The sequence below is a fragment of the Podarcis pityusensis genome (genome assembly GCF_964106645.2).
Source record: "Podarcis pityusensis genome assembly, chromosome: Z".
NCBI classification, from domain to species: domain Eukaryota; kingdom Metazoa; phylum Chordata; class Lepidosauria; order Squamata; family Lacertidae; genus Podarcis; species Podarcis pityusensis.
Genome location: NC_138044.1, coordinates 46896757 through 46915969, shown reverse-complemented (window position 1 = coordinate 46915969; position 19213 = coordinate 46896757). Strand labels below are relative to the sequence as shown.

At 45.2% G+C, this 19213-nt stretch overlaps 2 protein-coding genes across 4 annotated transcripts in view; one reads left to right on the top strand and one right to left on the bottom strand.

Moving 5' to 3' along the window:
- ARHGEF6 (Rac/Cdc42 guanine nucleotide exchange factor 6) overlaps positions 1-19213 on the bottom strand; it is a 373875-nt gene that overhangs the window by 98391 nt on the left and 256271 nt on the right. The gene's annotated exons all lie outside the window — the stretch shown is intronic.
- Positions 1461-18912, top strand: ITGB1BP2 (integrin subunit beta 1 binding protein 2). 3 transcript variants are annotated; one of them, XM_080991050.1, is made up of 11 exons: positions 1461-1712; positions 5353-5402; positions 10343-10399; positions 11467-11606; positions 12585-12703; positions 13625-13680; positions 14801-14871; positions 15960-16062; positions 17213-17335; positions 17683-17745; positions 18265-18912. In XM_080991050.1, exons 1-11 carry the CDS (start codon positions 1649-1651, stop codon positions 18559-18561), a joined length of 1143 nt encoding a protein of 380 aa, XP_080847176.1. In that variant the 5' UTR covers positions 1461-1648; the 3' UTR covers positions 18562-18912. The 3 variants fall into 3 exon arrangements, with proteins under 3 accessions (XP_080847176.1, XP_080847178.1, XP_080847177.1); XM_080991052.1 differs by having other exon boundaries at positions 1462-1712; positions 13628-13680; XM_080991051.1 differs by having other exon boundaries at positions 1464-1712; positions 17216-17335.

Here is a 19213-nt window from a genome sequence, read left to right as displayed (position 1 = left end):
AGAACTGTAGAGTTGGAAGAGGGTCACAAGGGTCATCTAGTCCAACCCCTGCAATACAGGAATCTTTTGCCCAACGTAAGGCTCGAACCCATGACCCTGAGATTAAGGGTCTCATGGTCTACTGATTGAGCTATCCAAATGCATGAACACAAGAGCACCAGATCAGGCAAAAAGGCCCAAATTGTCACCTCGCATCCTGTTCTGAGAGTGGCCAGAAGCCTATTATTTTATTGCTGCTCTTATGTTTGGTTTTATTTTTTTTCTTGGTTCCTATTTTTATCCTGTAAGTTGCTCTGAGACACTTCAGTGTGAAAAATGACAAAGTGGTAATAACAGAAGGGGTCAGCGTAGTGTAATGGTAAGGGTGCCAGACTAGGACAAGGGAGACAAGGGTTCGAATCCCTGCTCAGCCACAAAGCTCACTTGGAGGCTGGCCTGTGCCTCTCTGCCTAAATGACATCAGAGGGTTGTTGTGGGAATTAAATGAGGGGCAGAAATTGTATGTACACCACCTTGAGCTGCTTGGAGAAAAAATGTGACGTAAAAGCAATGAATAGATTTTTTTTTAAAAAAAAGTGCTATGGGAATCTACTCTCCCCACTTGTGATTCTCTAGCAGCCCCAACAGTGGAGGTGGGACATAGCTATTATGGTTGGAAGTCGTTGTCAGCTGCAAAGTTGCCTATTTTTTTAAATCCACCTTAATTGAGAGCTACCACCACTACATCTTGAGGAAGTGGATTCCACAGCAGTGGCAGACCTTGGATTCTCAAATTTCAGCGGTGATTTTTGTGACCCCAAAATTTGGTCGTCGTCCCCCGCCGCGGTGCCCCCAGACTTTGCCCCCAGTGCAACCGAACTGGTCATACACACCCTAAATCTGCCTCTGCCCACGCCCCCCCCCCCCACTTCTGGTAAGGACTTGCATCCTCCCAACCACTGCGGGTTTGTGTTCAAAGTATGAAATGCATCATCTCCTAGAAAAACCCTAAGATGTCAAGATTGTGGGGTTTGGGGATTTGAGCACCACAGATTGGGGTTGGGAAGCCAAGTCAAAGATGCAAGAGAAACAAAAGCTACACAGACACAATACATTTAAGGCAAATCCAGTCTCCCTGAAAAATAGCAATTATGGGAACTGTAGTTTAGCCCTCACAGAAGGCTGGCCCACCCACAGGGCAAGGTGAGGCAACCACCTCAGGTGTCAGGGGCCAGTGGGGCAGCGCATCCCAACGTTGATGTTTCTTTCCCATCCCACTTGGAATCATAGAATTACAGTATGGAGAAGACCAGTCCTTTATGTCTCTGGAGCATCTGCCTTGCGCTCCAGCTGCTGCTGCCACCGCTGCCGCCCCATTGCGCTGTGCCCTCCCCGCCGGGGCAATCCACGCCTGCTTGTTCAGTGCTTCTGGTAGGCCGAACGGGTTGCATGCCCATCTTTGGGCCGGGCTCCGGTTGCAGGGCCCTCCCCCTTGCCGCCTGCTAAAGATAGCCAGGGCTCGTTTTTCGCCCAGCCCCGAAAGTTGCGGTCGAGAGAGCCTCTCTGACTGACAGGGATGCGTGCTGGACAGTGACAGAGCCGGCCCGGCTTGCCTGCTTGCCTGCCTGTCTGCCTTTCTTTGTGAGGGTCTGGATCCCCGACCCAGGAGATGGCTTTGCTCTGCTACAACAAGGGATGCGGTCAGAAGTTTGACCCGGAGAAGAACACGCAAGGTAAGTCAGAGGTCCGGGAGCAGCGATGGGCGGCCTCTGATGTCCACGTGACTCCGTGCGAGTTCCCACGGCGCTCAGGAGAACCGCAGGAAGTTTGTTTGCAAGGAAGTGTGCGTGTAAGTTAGGAGAGTTGCTTTAACAGTTGACACGTATGCATGTGCGCGCGTGCGCGTGTGTGGTATTACCGCTTTCTTTCTTTCCTGTGCCTCTCCGGCGAGTTCAACAGGTGATGTGATCACCCCAGAGCTATGATAAGAGGCTAAATTTCTGCCTAATGTTCACAGGACAGGAATCTCTGTAAGGGAAAAACCCGAAGACAACAATATATTGTTATTACAGTATTGTTACTAATCTTTACCGTTGATTAACTAAACCACAGTCTCAAGGCAATTTACGGGTAAGATGATTAAAAACACTTAAAAACACAAAAGTAACAAATGCATTTAAAAACATGACCTTGCAGATCTGTCTCTGGCTGTGTACTCACCGTACTTTTGAAGCATATACATACTGGAACCCTGGGAACTGTAGTTTACCCCTCAGCTACAATTCCCAGCACTCTTAACAAACTACAGCTCCCAGGTTTCTGGGGTGGGGGTTGCTTTAAAGGTACCGTGAGCCCTAGAACCAGCACATTCAAAGCACATGTCAAGCAAGGAGAATGTCTCAGTCATCTGCAGAGTCTGTAGTATCATTGGTATGCTTCCAGAAGGAAAAAGGTGGAGTCTCCAAGGCAGAGAGAATTACTTCAAAAGCACCTCTTGGGCTACACACACACTTAAAGCACATAGCTTCACCCTGGGAACTGTAGCTTATTATGGGTGCTGGGAACTGTAGTTCTCTGTTGGGCAAACTACAGTTCCTATTATCCTTAGGGGGAAAGCATGTATGGTGTATACACAGTCTTGGTTTACCTGCTCAGTGCCAGGGTTGCACTGCCAGAGCGAAAAGACAGACAGTAACAGTGCATTAGTGGACGCTCCACACATCCTTCAGTTTTATTAGTTGTTCTGTGATGCTTCCCCAGTGTTACCATGTTATTGCTGTTGAAATGCCCCCCCCCCCTTCTGTTATAGATTGGATTATTGCAATGTGGGTCTACTCTTAGGCCTGGTCTGGAAGTTCGGCCGGTGCAGAATGCTACACCTAGACAGTTAGTGGGGATAAATTCTCACCAGCACATAATTCCAAAGCTCAAAAGCTTGCGCTGACTGCCCACATGCTACCGGGGCAAGCGCTATGCTTTTGTATTAATTTACAAGGCCCTTAGCCACCTGGGTCCAAGTTACCTTAGGGAGACCTGATCCCTTATATCCCTACCTGATCACAGAGGTCTTTGGGGGACTCACTGTTCCTGGCCCCCCCCATGGCTCAGATGAACAGTGTGTTTAGTATTGTGGGCACAATTTTGTGGAATTCCCTTCCTGTTGAGGCCAGAGGCCCCCTCCTTGTTGAACCTCTGGCACCTACTGAATGCTCTATTATTATTATTATTATTATTATTATTATTACTCCAGCAGGCTAAATAAATAAATAAATAAATAAATCTATTATTTGTACCCTGCTAATTTGACTGGGTTGCCCCAGCCACTCTTGGCAGCTTCCAACATAAATAAAAACGTAACACAACATTACACATTAAAAGCCTTCCCGATTCAGGGCTGCCTTCAGATGTCTTCTAAAGATTATATAGTTACTCATTTTCTTGACATCTGATGGGAGGGCATTCCATAGGGCGGGTGCCACCACCAAGAAGACCCTCTGCCTGGTTCTCCGTAGCTTCATTTCTTGCTGTGAGGGAACCCCCAGAAGGCCCTTAGAGCTAGATCTCAGTGTCTGGACTGAACGATGAGGGTGGAGACGCTCCTTCAATGGATTTTTAAATTTTTAAAAACTTTTTCTTTTCTCGCATTACCAATAAACTTATAACATACAGATTACATAAACATCTCTCCCTCCCCCCTTTTAGACTTTTCTCGGCTTCCGGTTCTGATTTATTTATCTCCTTATATATTCTGCTATCTTCTACAAATATCATACTTTTTCCTTTTATTACATTACCTATTCCCTATCCATAAAACTGTGAATGTTTATTTAAATCCTACCATCAGATCAATGTTCTTCCTTTGTTTCTGCAAATATAATATAAAAGGTTCCCACTCTTTTTCAAAATCCCTATTGTCCTTTTCCCGAAGTCTGTGTGTCAGCTTCACCATCTCTGCATAACTCACCAGTTTTTCTTGCCATTGTTCTTTTGTTGGAATTTCTCCAGTCTTCCAGTTCTGTGCTAGCAGTATTCTCGCCACCGCCATTGCATACATAAATAGTGTCCTTTTCTCTTTTGGCAGGTCTTGCCCTAAAATGCCCAACAGGAAGGCTTCTGGTTGTTTAACAAATATTATTTTAAACTTTTTTAAAAAATTCATTGTAAATCATTTCCCAGTATACCTTAACCTTTTTACAATCCCACCACATACGACAAAAAGTCCCTTCAGCCTCTTTACACCTCCAACATTCCCTCTGCTCATTTTTATATCTTCATATAATTTTCCTTTAACAATATACAGTCTGTGAATTTCAAATTTACTTTCTAGAGTTTTGTCCAATCTTCAAATTGTATGTTGTGGCCTATATCTTGTGCCCATTTAATTATTACTGATTTCACTTCCTCATTTTTTGTTTCCCATTCCAAAAGAATGTTATACATGTTCTTTAATAATTTTGTGTTCTCTTCTATTACAGTGGTACCTCGGGTTAAGTACTTAATTCGTTCTGGAGGTCCGTTCTTAACCTGAAACTGTTCTTAACCTGAAGCACCACTTTAGCTAATGGGGCCTCCAGCTGCCCTGTGCCACCGGAGCCCAATTTCTGTTCTCATCCTGAAGCAAAGTTCTTAACCTGAGGTACTATTTCTGGGTTAGCGGAGGCTGTAACCTGAAGCGTCTGGCCCCGGTGATTTCCCTGCCTTTGCCTGGTTTATTGCATCTATAATTTCCTGCATGGTTATTTCCTTCAATGGATATTTGATTTTCTAGTTTTAACTGATTTTTTTTTTTGTATCTCACAATAGAGACTGTTGTAGTCAAGGGATATGTAATTTGTTTAAATAAATATGATAACTAACACAGCACAACGAAAGTTGAACAAAACCCTAGACTGTTTGTGTTTTGAGAAGCTGCAGGATTTCAGCAGGGGGCTATGGGACACGCACAGATTGGAAATGCAGCAACATGTTCACCCTGGAACCTTTGCGAGTGCGAACAGCATCAAAAGTGGGATCATGTACAACCACTCCCCAATACTGTCCCAAGCACAAATTGTCCTGAATGCCCAGTGAGAAGGATGTCTGAGGGGCCAGGGGTGAGAAAAGTAATACCGCTTGCAGACTTCACAAAGGGATCCAGTTGCCCACTGTGATAATGGGATGCAGGGCTACATGAGCCTTTGGCCTGATCCAGTAAGATGAGAGCCTGGACAGTGTGGTGGTGATAATGCCAAGGTTGTAGGTTTGATCCCCGTATGGGACATCAGCTTATTCCTGCATTGCAGCGGGTTGGAATAGATGATCCTCAAGGTCCCTTCCAACTCTATGATTCTGGCTGAACTGTTGACTTCTACCATTTTTGTTTCCCGCTCTCAGACTCCTGCCTCTACCACCCGGGTTTACCCATCTTCCATGATGCCTTGAAGGTGAGTTGGTTGAGCAGGGCAGGGCAATGGGCTGAAGATCACCACTGCAGTGCCACATCCTTGCATAGGATTGCACAGGGTCTGGGCAGTGGGGTCTGGAGAGACTGGCATAAGGCATAAGAATAGCAGGTTGTTGATCAGGTATTTGTGTGTATGGGGGGAGGCATCCTGTTGCTTTACATTTTGGCTGGCCTTAGCAGCCCTTGGAATTCCTATCATACCACCTTAACCTGTCATGGCTCCCCCCAAAGACCCCTGGGCACTGTAGTTTGTTAAGGGTGCTGACTGTGAGTTGCTAGGAGCAAGGGAGGATTTAGGGCTGTGCAAGGGAAGGAGAGAAGGCAGAGGCACTAGGCTTTGGAAAGAAGGTGTGAGACTCTGACAGTGTCTCTTTCCCAAAACCTAGTTAATGCATTCCCAACTTTGGGGTGCTATGGGAGCTTGGGAGGGCTCCAGGGCCCTGCCAGAACCTCATGCCTCTTTCCCAAAGCAGAACTGCCCCCTCACCCAATTTTGTGAAAGCAGCATGAGGGCTGGGTGTGTGTGCAAATTTTGGCGCCATCCAAGTCTGCCAATGATAGAAGACCCCCTCCCTCACAGAGCTGCAGTTCTCAGGAACCTTAACAAACTGCAGTTCCTGCAGTTCTCCAGGGAACTGTTCAATGTACGCTGAGGATGTGAACTTGGCTTTCTCACTTCATGCTCCACGGCTGTGAATTAAGAGCATCTGTCCTGTGCCCACCGTTTACTGTGAGGACTGGGAAATGGAGGGATGAGTTTGCAAAAAATGCCCCTGTCCTCCCAGCATCAATACTGCATTCTGGGACTTGTTGCCCTGCCCCCCTGGTGTTACTGGTGGTTAAAAAAGAAAATATGCCACTCCTCTGGCTGTAAAAGCGCACACAGGTTTTCCCCGCCAGACACCAGTATTAAATTTCTATATTTTTTTTTATAAGATATTTATTGAAATTTTCAAAATATTACAAAATAAAAATAAAAAAAGAAGAAAATACAAAATAAAAATGGTTAAAAACAACTCAATCTTTCCATTACTTATTTTTCATTAGCTTGTTTCCCGGACCTCCTCACGCCTCCCTTTTTTGTATTCCAGTTCGGTTTGTTGGTTCAGCAAATCCTTACCCTCTTTGTTTATCCTAGTCTTTAATCTTAAAATATTGTAACGTTAAATTTTTACCTATTAATAATCCATTTTTCATATTCCCTTATAGCATTACAGCTGAAAACCACTTAATTTCTATCCAACATCATTCTATCATTCATTAATTTTACAATATTTCTGTAGATAATCTTTGAATTTCTTCCAATCTTCTTCCACCGACTCTTCTCCCTGGTCTCGGATTCTGCCAGTCATTTCCGCCAGTTCCATATAGTCCATCACCTTCATCTGCCATTCTTCCAGAGTGGGTAGATCTTGTGTCTTCCAATACTTTGCGATTAGTATTCTTGCTGCTGTTGTGGCATACATAAAGAAAGTTCTATCCTTCTTTGGCACCAATTGGCCGACTATGCCTAGGAGAAAGGCCTCTGGTTTCTTCAAGAAGGTATATTTAAATACCTTTTTCAATTCATTATAGATCATCTCCCAGAAAGCCTTAATCCTTGGGCACGTCCACCAAAGGTGAAAGAATGTACCTTCAGTTTCTTTACATTTCCAACATTTATTATCGGGCAAATGATAGATTTTTGCAAGCTTGACTAGGGTCATGTACCACCTGTATATCATTTTCATAATATTCTCTCTTAAGGCATTGCATGCCGTAAACTTCATACCTGTGGTCCATAACTGTTCCCAGTCAGCCATCATTATGTTATGTCCAACATCTTGTGCCCATTTAATCATAGCAGATTTCACTGTTTCATCCTGAGTATTCCATTTCAACAGCAAGTTATACATTTTTGACAAAATCTTAGTTTTGGGTTCTAACAGTTCTGTTTCTAATTTTGATTTTTCCACCTGGAAACCAATTTTCTTGTCCGAATTATATGCCTCCATTATCTGATAATAATGAAGCCAATCTCGCACTTTGTTTTTTAGTTTCTCAAAACTCTGCTATTTCAGTCTATCTCCCTCTTGTTCCAGAATTTCCCAATATTTCGGCCACTTGGCCTCCATATTGAGCTTTTTCTGTGCTTTTGCTTCCATCGGTGACAACCACCTTGGGGTTTTGTTTTCCAATAAATCCTTATATCTTATCCAGACATTAAACAATGCTTTCCTGACAATATGATTCTTGAATGCTTTATGTGCTTTGACCTTATCATACCACAAATATGCATGCCATCCAAATACGTTGTTAAAACCTTCTAAATCCAAAATGTCTGTATTTTCAAGAAGCAGGCATTCTTTCAACCAGCAGAAAGTTCATAATAAAGTTTAAAGTCTGGCAGGGCAAATCCACCCCTTTCCTTTGCATCAGTTAATATCTTAAATTTTATTCTGGGCTTCTTGCCCTGCCAGACAAATCTAGAAATATCTCTCTGCCACTTCTTGAAACAGTCCATTTTGTCCACAATTTGCAATGTTTGAAACAAAAACAACATTCTAGGCAATACATTCATTTTTATCGCAGCAATACGGCCTAGCAGTGAAAGCTTCAAATTTGACCAAATTTCTAAGTCTTTTTTCACTTCCGTCCAACATTTTTCATAATTGTCTTTAAATAAGTTCCCATTTTTAGCTGTCATATTAATCCCCAGGTATTTCACTTTCTTAACCACTGTCAAGCCTGTCTCATTCTGAAACCTCTCTCTCCCAATCGATGTTAAATTTTTCTCTAAAACCTTGGTTTTTAACTTATTCAGTTTAAATCCTGTAGCCTGACCAAATTCTTGAATTAGTTCTAAAACCCTTTTGGTACTAGATTCTGGCTCCTGTAATGTCAATACTAAGTCATCTGCAAATACTCTCAATTTGTACTGTTTAGCTCCGACCTGTATACCTTTAACCAACTGGTCCCTTTTAATCATATTCAGCAAAACCTCCAGGACCGATATAAAAAGCAATGGGGAAATTGGGCAACCTTGTCTTGTCCCTTTTTCTATCTTAAATTCTTCCGTCACCACATTATTTACAATTAGTTTAGCCTTTTGTTCTGAATAAATTGCACTTATACCGTTTTCAAAGCCTTGGCCTACCCCCATCCCCTGTAGGTTCTTCTTCATAAAACTCCAAGAGATATTATCAAAAGCTTTCTCCGCGTCCACAAATATCAAAACTGCTTTAGTATTTATGTTCACTTCTAGCTTTTCCAAAATATCAATTATATTCCTCAAATTGTCAGACAAGTGTCTTCCCGGGAGAAAGCCCGCTTGGTCTTTATGAATCTCTTCCATCAACACTTTTTTCAATCTCTTGGCCAAAATGTCTGCAAAAATTTTGTAATCCACATTAAGTAATGATATGGGGCGGTAGTTCTTAAGCTGAATCTTTTCAGTCTCTGTTTTCGGTATAAGTGTAATATACGCTTCTTTCCACGACTCTGGTGCCCTTTTCCCTTCCAATATTTCATTGCAGACTTCCTTCAAAGGTTGTACTAACCACTCTTTCAAGGATCTATAGTATCTAGAAGTCAGCCCATCCGGTCCTGGAGATTTGCCTAATTGCATATTTTGAATGGCACCTTCTACTTCCTGTTCAGATATTTTATAATTCAACATTAATTTACTTTCTTGAGAGATTTTTTGTAATCCATTTGTCTTCAGAAATCGATCTATGTCCATTTCTTTCTGTGGCCCTTGTGTGTATAATTGTTTAAAGTACCTCTGGAAACAGTTTCTAATCTCAGTTGGGTTGTGTATGTTCTTTCCTTCCACTTCTAAATTTGTGATAGTATTTAATTTTTGTCTTTTTTTTCATTTGCCAAGCCAGCAATTTCCCACATTTATTAGCTGATTCAAATGTTTTTTGTCTCATTTGTTTAATTTTCCATTCTATTTCCTGATTCATCATTTCCATATATTGTACTTGATATAACTTTATTTCTCTCAAAATCTCCTGCGACTTTGGTTTTGCTCTCAATTTCTTCTCACTTTCTTTTATTTTCTCCAAAATTTTATCTTTCTTCTCATTTTGGCTTCTCTTCTTTATTGCATTCTGTTGTATCAGAAACCCTCTCATGACCGCTTTGCTTGCGTCCCAGATTACTCTTTTTTCTACATTAGTATTCATATTTATCTCAAAATAGTCTCTCAAGGTTTTTTGGGCCTTTTTATACACTTCTTCATCTCTGAATAAGGTGTCATTCATCCGCCATCTGAAGGAGCCAGTTGATATTGGTTTCATCTCCATCCTTACAGCATTATGGTCGGAGCAGGTTTTTGGACAAATTTCCACTTTCTTTATCTTTGGTGCCATTCCTCTAGTTACCCATATTTGGTCAATTCTAGTCCATGTCATCTTGGCTTCAGAAAAGAAGGTTCCCTCTCTTCCCAAGGGATTCTTTGTTCTCCAAGTATCAACTAAGTCCAAGTTATCTGTCATCTCGAAAAATGTTTTCGGTAGTCTACCATCCTTGGTGACTACCTGTCTTTGTGCCTTATCCATATTTGTAGATACTACTCCATTCATATCCCCCATCAAGATCAGATTGTAATCCAAATAGTCCATTAAGGTCTCATGCAACTTTTTAAAGAATTCAGATTCCCCCTCATTCGGTGCATAAATTCCTACTATCAAAAATTTCTCTCCTTGAACTTGAATTTCAATTGCCACAAATCTTCCTTGATCGTCTTTAAAAATGAATTTCGGTGATAGTCTCTCCTTTGCATAAATCACTACTCCTCTTTTTTTAACTTTGTCAGATGAAATAAACTCCAGTATTAAAATAAACCAGTATTAAATTTCTAGTTGCCTCTGGTAACCATTTGTGGGTTGCTGTGTTTGTGAAATGGAAGACTTACCCCTATGTTATTCCTCCCAGGGCTGGTCTTGCTGCAAGAAACGAACCACCGACTTCTCAGAATTCCTCTCCATAAAGGTGTGTTCTGTGCGCATTGGATCTTCCCCTTCACCCCATAGTGCTGGCTCCTGTGAGCCAAGTGAGTTTTGACCGATCTCTGGTGCGCCACTCTTTTGGGTGAATTTCTTTGAACTGTATGAGCCCTATGTTGGAGATTCAGGCAGATGTTCTGATGACCATTGCCTTTATGTAAATATCCAACCTGCTGACCCTTAGAGTCATAGGAAGCTGCCTTATACTCAGCCAGACCATTGGTCCATCTAGCTCAATATTGTCTACATGGACTGTCAATGGCTCTCCAGGGTTTAGGGATCTCTTTCAGCCCTACTTGGAGACACCAGGGATGGAATCCGGGACTTTCTGCATGCAAAACAGATGCTCTGCCACTGAGCTATGGCCCCATCCCATCTCAAAGGCTTAGAGCAGGTAATTAACAACTGGAAAGCAGCCAAACAAGCACTAGCAAAACAGCTAAATTAAAATGGTTAGTTCAGCAAAGGTAGCAGATGGTGACATGTTATATTGACGAGCATTAGATCAACCTGTCACATCTTGAACATATAAAGCTGAGCTTTCCTAAATCAGGCCAACTGGACCACCTAGCCTAATATTTTCTTTCTGCTTGGTAGTTTAGCAACTGAGATCCTTTTACAGGGGAGATGTTGGGAACTGAATTGTGATGTTCTGCGTGCAGAACAGGTGGTCTACCACAGAACTATGGCCCCCACCTCCATCTCTTATGGCAGACACTCACATGAATGTGCATGCAGACGTAAGCAGCCAGTGCATGGAATAGGAGAGCGCTCACTTTCAAGGACAGGAGAGATCTTCCTCACAATATAAATGAGTGCTACTAACATGCTGTGGCAATGTGGCATATGGGCGTGCTCCTTTGCTTACAAGTACATGGACACATCATGTGCCTTATGCAGAGGTATTTTGTAACATGTGAAGGGGCCCTTAGTGGGCCACTGGTTCCTACAGCTTTGGGCACTTCCAGACGACCTGTTTATTGAGTATTCCTCCTGATTCGGTTGTGGAGAGGTTCAAACTATGGCTGGACGCTATGCATTTTGTCCCCAAAGGGCTGCACCAAAGGGTATCACAGCAATGAGAAGCCTCCAGAGCCAGAGGAGGCCTCGAGCGAGCCAAAGGTCAAGGCAAGCACTGAGGTCATCATCCAGGGGCCAAAGTCAGCAGAGATGATGGAGCGTGAGAGGCCCAGGTGAGGTGGGGAGAAAGGGCAGGCCATTCTTCTGGGACCAGGGGCAACGGGTTAAAAAATTGCCTTGTACCATACCCTCCAACATTTATCCAATGAAAATAGAGATATCCTATTCAATAATAATGATAATGATACCCCACCATCTGATTTGGTTAGCCAACACATATAAAAACATACTAAAACATTAAACATTAAGAAAATCTTCCCTATACAGGTCTGCCTTCATGTGTCTTTTAAACGTTGTATAGTTATCTCCGTTTTTTTGGGGGGAGAGTGTTGCATAACTGAGCCAAAACCAACATTTATCTGATGGAAATAGGGATGTCTTAAGGAAAAGCAGTACATTCCAGGATCAAAAACGAAACCAGGATGGCTTCTGTAAATCTGGGACCGTCCCTGGAAAATAGGGACACTTGAGGGTCTGTTATACTGAGCCAGACCATTGGGCCATCCAGCTCAGTTTCATCTATCCCGATAGACAGCATCTGTCCAGGGCATCGAGCAGAGACATTCCCAGCCCTACCTGGAGATGCCATTTGGGGCTGAACCTGGGACCTTCTGCATGCAAAGCAGATGCTCTGCTACTGAGCTACAGGCTCTTGCTGGATCAAACCAAGAGTCCCTCTAGTCTAGCCTGCTGCTCCTCTCGATGGCCAGCCATATGCCTCTTGCAACCCCTCCCCCCAAGGAGAGTGTGAAGGCAGCATCCCTTCCTTGTTGTATGCCCCAGTGTCTGCCACTGAGAGGCAGACTGCCTCCAGGTATGAAGGCCCCATTTTGGTGCTGTGGCTAATTCCTGTTTAAAGCCCTGGGGCCCTGGGGCAGGGAATTCCACAGGTGAACTGTGCATTTTGTGAAGGGGGTGGCACATGGTGAAAACCTTCTTGGAGCCCTGTTTCAGATGAAGCTTGGCAGTAACTCTGAATCTTAATATATCATCAAATCTCTTTTGTTTTTTATTTTGTTAATGTTCTCCAGTTCTGATGAGCCTAAACAGCTGCTGCCTGTGAAAGTGTCCGGATCTCTGGCACAGGCCCTGAGCAAGCTGGATTTGACCCGCAAGGACCACCCGCCAGTTCAAGGCTCAGCAGACACTCGTAAGAGCCTTGCTGGTTTGGGAGGGTGAGGTGGGAAATAACTACAAAGGGGTACAGGACAGGTATTGTACTTGGAAAGGATTCCCCCAAGTTTTGGTGCCTGCAGGCATATTTGGAAATCTAAGAAACTGTTGTGGGCACCACAAGATACCCCTTTCACAGAATAAAAACAAACAATGTCCAGAACCCCCTCTCAAAAAAAGACAAAACCCCCCCAAAAAAACAAATAAGACTGCATCTGCAGCAAATGTTTAAAGCACATTTGACACATGTTTAAAGCACATGGCTCTGCCCAGAGAATCTTTGGAATGGTAGATTACCCTTCCCCCAAAGCTATAATTCCCAGCACCCTTAACAAACTACAGTTCCCAGTATTCTTTGGGGGAAAGCTATGCACTTTAAATATATGGTGGAGATGCGGCAGGGGGCTCCCCCATCTTGTTTAAGGCCCACGGTCAAGAAGTCCAAGCAGTTTGAGCAACCACATGTTTTCATTTTAGAAAACCTGAGCTGGGTTCCCTTTCTGTTACAAGCGGGAGCCTGCGGTGGCTACCTGTTGCTCTGCTGGATAAAAATGTAAACTCTTGGTATCCAATACGGCACTGAGGAATAGAACATGAGCTTTATTACAGGGGTGTTTGGGGTTTCTGCCTTTGTGCTGAGCATCGACAGGCTCACCTGCCCACCTCCCTTTTTTATGGGTCTGATAGCAGCGCACAGCAAATCAGTCACCCAGATCTATGAGCTCAGGGCTGTTAGTTAGCATAGGATCTCCCTGGACTTTAACCAACCGCAGTGGATTGCACTTTGCAGAGCCAATAGGGCTAAGCTCTTAGAAGTGGGTGGGGTGGCCTGTCATTTGGGTGTTTGCAAAGTGCCCTCAAGAAATTTGCCTGACTTTGCATTTGTGCCTCCCCATAGTAGCTTCCCTGGAGGTGAGCGCTGGCACCACCTGCAAGAACTCTGGCTGCAAGGCGGTGAGTCCTGTGTTTGGGTCTGCCCCTCCCTTTCTAAACTCCCGGCATGTCTCCTCAAGCCTGTGCTCTCTTTCCATGAGTTTTCTCAGATTTCCAATACTGGTCCCCCCGCCTTTCATTTACACCCTCTGCTCTGAGACTTTGCATCTCCGATGTGAACTTCTGACCAAACCTTAAGGCAACCTACCCCAGCCGCACATTTTGGACTACTGCCCCCATGGTTCCCAGCCGTCATCGTCAGCTCATATGTTGGGAGCTGTAGTTCAACATTTGGAAGGGCACCAGGTTGGGGGAGATTGCTATACCCTGTCCGACTGTGAAAGGGATGGGGTTTCTGGGATATTTCTCTAGCATAGAATTTAGAGCTGAGGATGAGCCAGTTCACACACATTTCACAGAACCAGGGAAAGGTGTGGCTGGAGCTCATGGGACTTGTAGTCCGACCACATCTGGAGGGCGCCAAGTTTATCTATTTATTTGCTGCATTCACATCCCACCTCTTTCTCCAAGTTGCTCAAGGCAGCTTACGTGGTTCCCCCCTCCATTTAATCCCCACAACAACCCTGTGAGGTAGGTTAGGCTGAGAGGCAGGGAGTGGCCCTGAGCTACTCGGTGAGCTTCATGGCAAAATTGGCCTTTGAACCTGGCCCCCACCTAGTTCAGTGCTCTAACTGCTATACCACACAGTCTCTTGTGGTAGTTGCAGTCCAACGTTTGGAGGGTACAACATTGAGGAAGGTTGCCTCAAGCCTAGAGCCCAATCTGTGGAGGCTGCTCAGTTTCCTCTTCCTAGGTCTCAATGCTGAAGGTCAGCAGCGGGAAGGATGGGGACAGAGGTGGAATTTCTTGCTTCTGTCTTTCATTGGCTCTGGCACCACCTACTGTTGGGCTCCATGCCACCTGCCAATCCCAAAGGACACCAGCCACCATTGGCCTTGATCCATGGTTTCTCCACTCCAAACAAGATTCCTGCTGGGAAATGGAGCCTGCGGCTGTGGCTCGTGCATCAGGAAGCAAAGGGTGGGCCTGGGGCTTCTCTGGCCAGCAGAGAGATGGTTTGGCCGCCTCTGCCTCCCGCAAGGCTGCTTGGCTGACCTTTCTGCCCTGGCTTATCTTCCAGGTTTACCAGGGAGAAGAAAGCGATAGGGAGACCTGCACATTCCACCCTGGGGTGCCTGTCTTCCACGAAGGGTAAGGCATAATTCCTCCAGCCCTGCCTGTGGGATCATGGGGTGCTTCGTCTCCCATGTTCAACCCATGCTGGCCAGCTGGAGGACAGTTTCTCTTTGTCAGCAGTTGTGTTCTGGTGCACAGGCTATTCTGTTCCTGCAGGGTGCAATACCCTTGGAGCTCTTTTATCATACTCGTACAGCTCAAGCAGGTTGTTCCTGGGTGCGGAATCAAGCACAAAGCACTGGACCCCAATCCATATCTGGCGAAATCCAGGACTCCTCCCCCAAATACTTCTGCTTAATAGAGCTCACCTCATGCACATGCTTTCCCTGTGCTCACTCCAGTCAATCAAGCTTCTGTCTCCCCCCATCCTGTAGATTCTAGTGAGGATGATGCATTCCAAGGCAGCTTGTGACAAAAAGTAGCCTAAATGCCCATTAGAGCTCATTTTTCCCCATCAGTGAAAAGCCCAAAGTTGTCACAAAATAATTGGACATTTTTGAGCTATTTTTTGAGGGACATGGGCAAGAACAACACTGCTGACATCAGTTGCCATACATGCAGATTTCCCCGAACATTTAGCTGATTTCCGCCCAGATTCTGCTTTCGGCTGCAGTATTCTGGGCGTGACATATGGCAACCCAACATAAGAAGAGTCGGCATTCTGTTCTCACGGTGGCCAACCAGATGCCCCTTTGGGAAACCTGCAAACACTCCTCCTTCCTGAAGTTTCCAGCAACTGATATTCAGAAGCATCGCTGCCTCCAGCTGTGGAGTCAGAGCACAGCTTCCATCATGGCTGGAAAGCCCTTGATAGCTTTATCCTCTTCCATGAATTTTTTCAATCTTCTTTTAAAGCCATCCAAGTCCATGACCATCCCTGCCTCCTGTGGGAATGAGTTATTTAGTTTAACTAAATGCTGTGTGTGTGTATATGTCCCTCCAGTCTTCCAATCTTCTGTTGGCAACCAGCCAGCTTAGGAACAATTTGCTACACTCAAATAGCCAAAGTAGGATCAAGGCAAGAATTCAGGGGTGGCTTAATTCTCAGCCTCTTTCCTGTGCTTCTCTCTCCTATCGGTTCATTTGATCCCCCACCCTCCCAGCATGAAATACTGGAGCTGCTGTGGAATGAAAACCACCGACTTCACAGCATTCCTGGAGCAAAAGGGTTGCAGCCGAGGGAAGCACACCTGGGTGAAGAAGCAGGTGAGGAACACACGCTCCTCTGGTCCCCTGTTAGGGATGGGCAAATCTCTCCATTTCAGTTTTCTCAGTCTCTCTCCCCTCTCCTCCCTCCATTTCTTAAATTCAGCTCCCCACATGTCCGCAGAAATTTCTGGATTTTTAAAAATCCCCATTAAAATTAATCAGCGGGCTGGTGTCAATTTCTCCCAACAAACCTATTTTTGCATGCGGTTTTGAGCAATGCACACATTTCTGCAAGGTGTTTTGATGGGATTTCATGCGTTGTTCTCACATATATACAGTGGTACCTCGGGTTACATATGCTTCAGGTTACAGACTCCACTAACCCAGAAATAGTACCTCGGGTTAAGAACTTTGCTTCAGGATGAGAACAGAAATTGCGCCGTGGCAGCAGCGGGAGGCCCCATTAGCTAAAGTGGTACCTCAGATTAAGAACAGTTTCAGGTTAAGAACGAACCTTCAGAACGAATTAAGTACTTAACTTGAGGTACCACTGTACTTGGAAGTGCTGGTCATTCACTTCTTCCCCATGACCTTCACACACACAAAGTAATCCATTAAAGGAGATTGAGAGCCTGCACCTTAAGTGAGTTAATAGTATGAAATGTATTTTAATGTTGCACGTGATGGTGAAAGTAGATGTGATGTAGGAGGGTTGTGATAAGACTCTTTCAGGGGGGAAAAGAATAGGCCCCGTTAGCTAAAGTGGTGCTTCAGGTTAAGAACGGACCACCGGAACGAATTAATAACTTAACCCGAGGCACCACTGTACATGCATTTTGACACATACTTGCCCCTCTTACACACATTGCTTGGCTAGAGAAATGCTTTGCAAAATGTGAAGTTCACATTTGAAGGATAGCTGTGTTCTAGTTCAGGAATTGGGTTGAGAAGTGCGAATTAGGTTAGTTTCTCATTAAAATGCAAAAAAGAAAGAAAGAAAATTACCCCCCTCCTCTGCTCGTCAACCACCTCAGTGTGCTTACTGGGCTTCCTATGAAAAGGGGCTCCTTGCCTGTCTTCACCCTTGCTTTGCAGCTAAGATACCCTCCCCCCACCAACCTTTCAAGGCCCACCTGCCTTGAGGGAAGTGGCTGCTCCATAAATAGGAAGTGGGCAGGTGGGAATGTTAACTGGCTCTTTTTGGCAGCAGGACAAGAAGTTGGTCTCTTGCCGGCAGGACTGGCACCAAACCGGCAGCCAAGTGGTGGTGACCATCTATGCCAAGACCCCTCTGCCAAATCTCAGCTCTGTGAAGGCCAACCGCACAACGGTAAGGAAGGGCAGACATTGCCCTGAGGAGGGCTATCTGCCCCTTGGAGCAACCTTGGCGCTGCTGAGTGCAGTGCTGGCCTGCATGGCGAATGTGCGATCATTGTATTCTCCAAAATGAGATGGGTGTGGTCAGTGCTATTTTTCTAGAAAAAGAGGTGCCGGAACTCACCATGAACGCCTGCCTTTTTTCTCTTATAATGGCAATGGTGCCCATCTGAGAGGGGCCAGAACTGAGTTCTGGTGAGTTCCAGCTGGAAAAAAAAGCCCTGGGAGTGGCAGTGGGGGTCCTACAGCAGGACAAAATTGTACTGAAGTTGCCTCCTCTTTTTATCCCCCTTCCTGCAGCTGGACATTCATATTACTTTCGAAGGAGATAAGGTTTTCCAGGCAGAGTTGGATCTCTGGGGGGTAAGTTTTGGGTTGCTTCACTTGGTAACAAACTATAATTTTTTTAAAAAATGAAAAAAATATGTGGGACGGGGCCTGTGTTGAGGGTGCAACGACAGCTAAAGCTATTGAATTCCTACTCCATGAGCAGCTGTTAAACACACAGGAAAAATACAGTTACCTTGCAGTTCCACAGTTTGGCTACAGTGGAGAAGCCTAAACATGCCCTCCACTCGCATAGCAGACCTTATAGCATGGCACAGCTATAAACATGCTGCCTAGTGTGTCCAGTCATTGGATCCCTCCCTTCTTTCCCTCAGAAGTTCTCCTCTGCCTGCAGCCAAAGGTTCCAGAAGCCATGATGCTGGCTCCTACAAGAGGCTACTAGCCATGATGACTGCCCTCCGATAATCTGCTGCCTGAAGCAGTTGCCTTCCTTTGCCTAACGTTAGGGCCAGCTCTATACCATACTATGCCTTGGCTCTGTGACAGCAGAGAGTCAGAGCAGTATTCATTAAATGGCACTCTTCTCCTCTCCAGGTCATCAATGTGGAGAAGAGCTTTTTGAACATGTTGCCCTCCAAAGTGGAAATTACCCTGAAGAAGGAAAACGCTGTCACCTGGGCTAGGCTGGAGCACCCCCAGGGCAAATCACAAATGTTGCGGCAGCAGCAACAGCTGGAGACAGACAGCTTGGAAAGCCAGAAAGCCAGAGGAGCTCATCTGGAAGAGGAGTCCGACGACAGCTTGAGCTGGTCAGAGGAGGAGGAGGAGGAATGGGAGGAAGGAGAGAAGAGCCAAGCCCCCCCTGCTAGCCACGACTCTGATGGGAAGTGAGTCGCAGCTGAGTGCTGCAGCCTGTGGAATTGGGAATGGGCTGGACTGTTCCCAGCTCTGATCTGTGTTGCTGAAAACAGGGGCACCAACCGGGCGCTACAGGAAGAATGCCCACTGTTTGCCAGGGACAGACTATGCCTGATGCTCCTCCTCTTCTGTCCAGGGCTGCAGAGCTGTCTGGACTGGGATGCAGGTGAAGGGAGGCGTGGGGGGCATATCCAGGGTGGTGGGAACTGGTGTCTGGAATTTCCCCATCCCCTCTTTTGTTTGTGTCTCTGTTGCTGCATTTCATTCATGGAATAAGAAACTTTCTTCAATAAAAAGGAAGATGAAAAGTATACTATGAAAGTACCACCATCTTGGGCAGTGTTTTTGTGGTTGTGGTTGACTCTTGGGAGATTGTGCTTGGCTCAGGGTTGGGGGTGAGGGGAACATAGGAAGCTGACTTCTAGCTCAGTCTTTGTCCATGCTGACAGTGATAAGAACTGCCAGTCTGTTAAGTGCCATTAAGACTCTTTGCCGCTTGAGTATGGCATCGAAAGACTGCACTCTGCCCTTTAATTCATTAAGAGACCAATATAAGCTGCAGCCTCTGGGCGTTAGGAAAACAAGAAGCTGGCTTTATACAGAATCAGACCATTAGATTACCTTG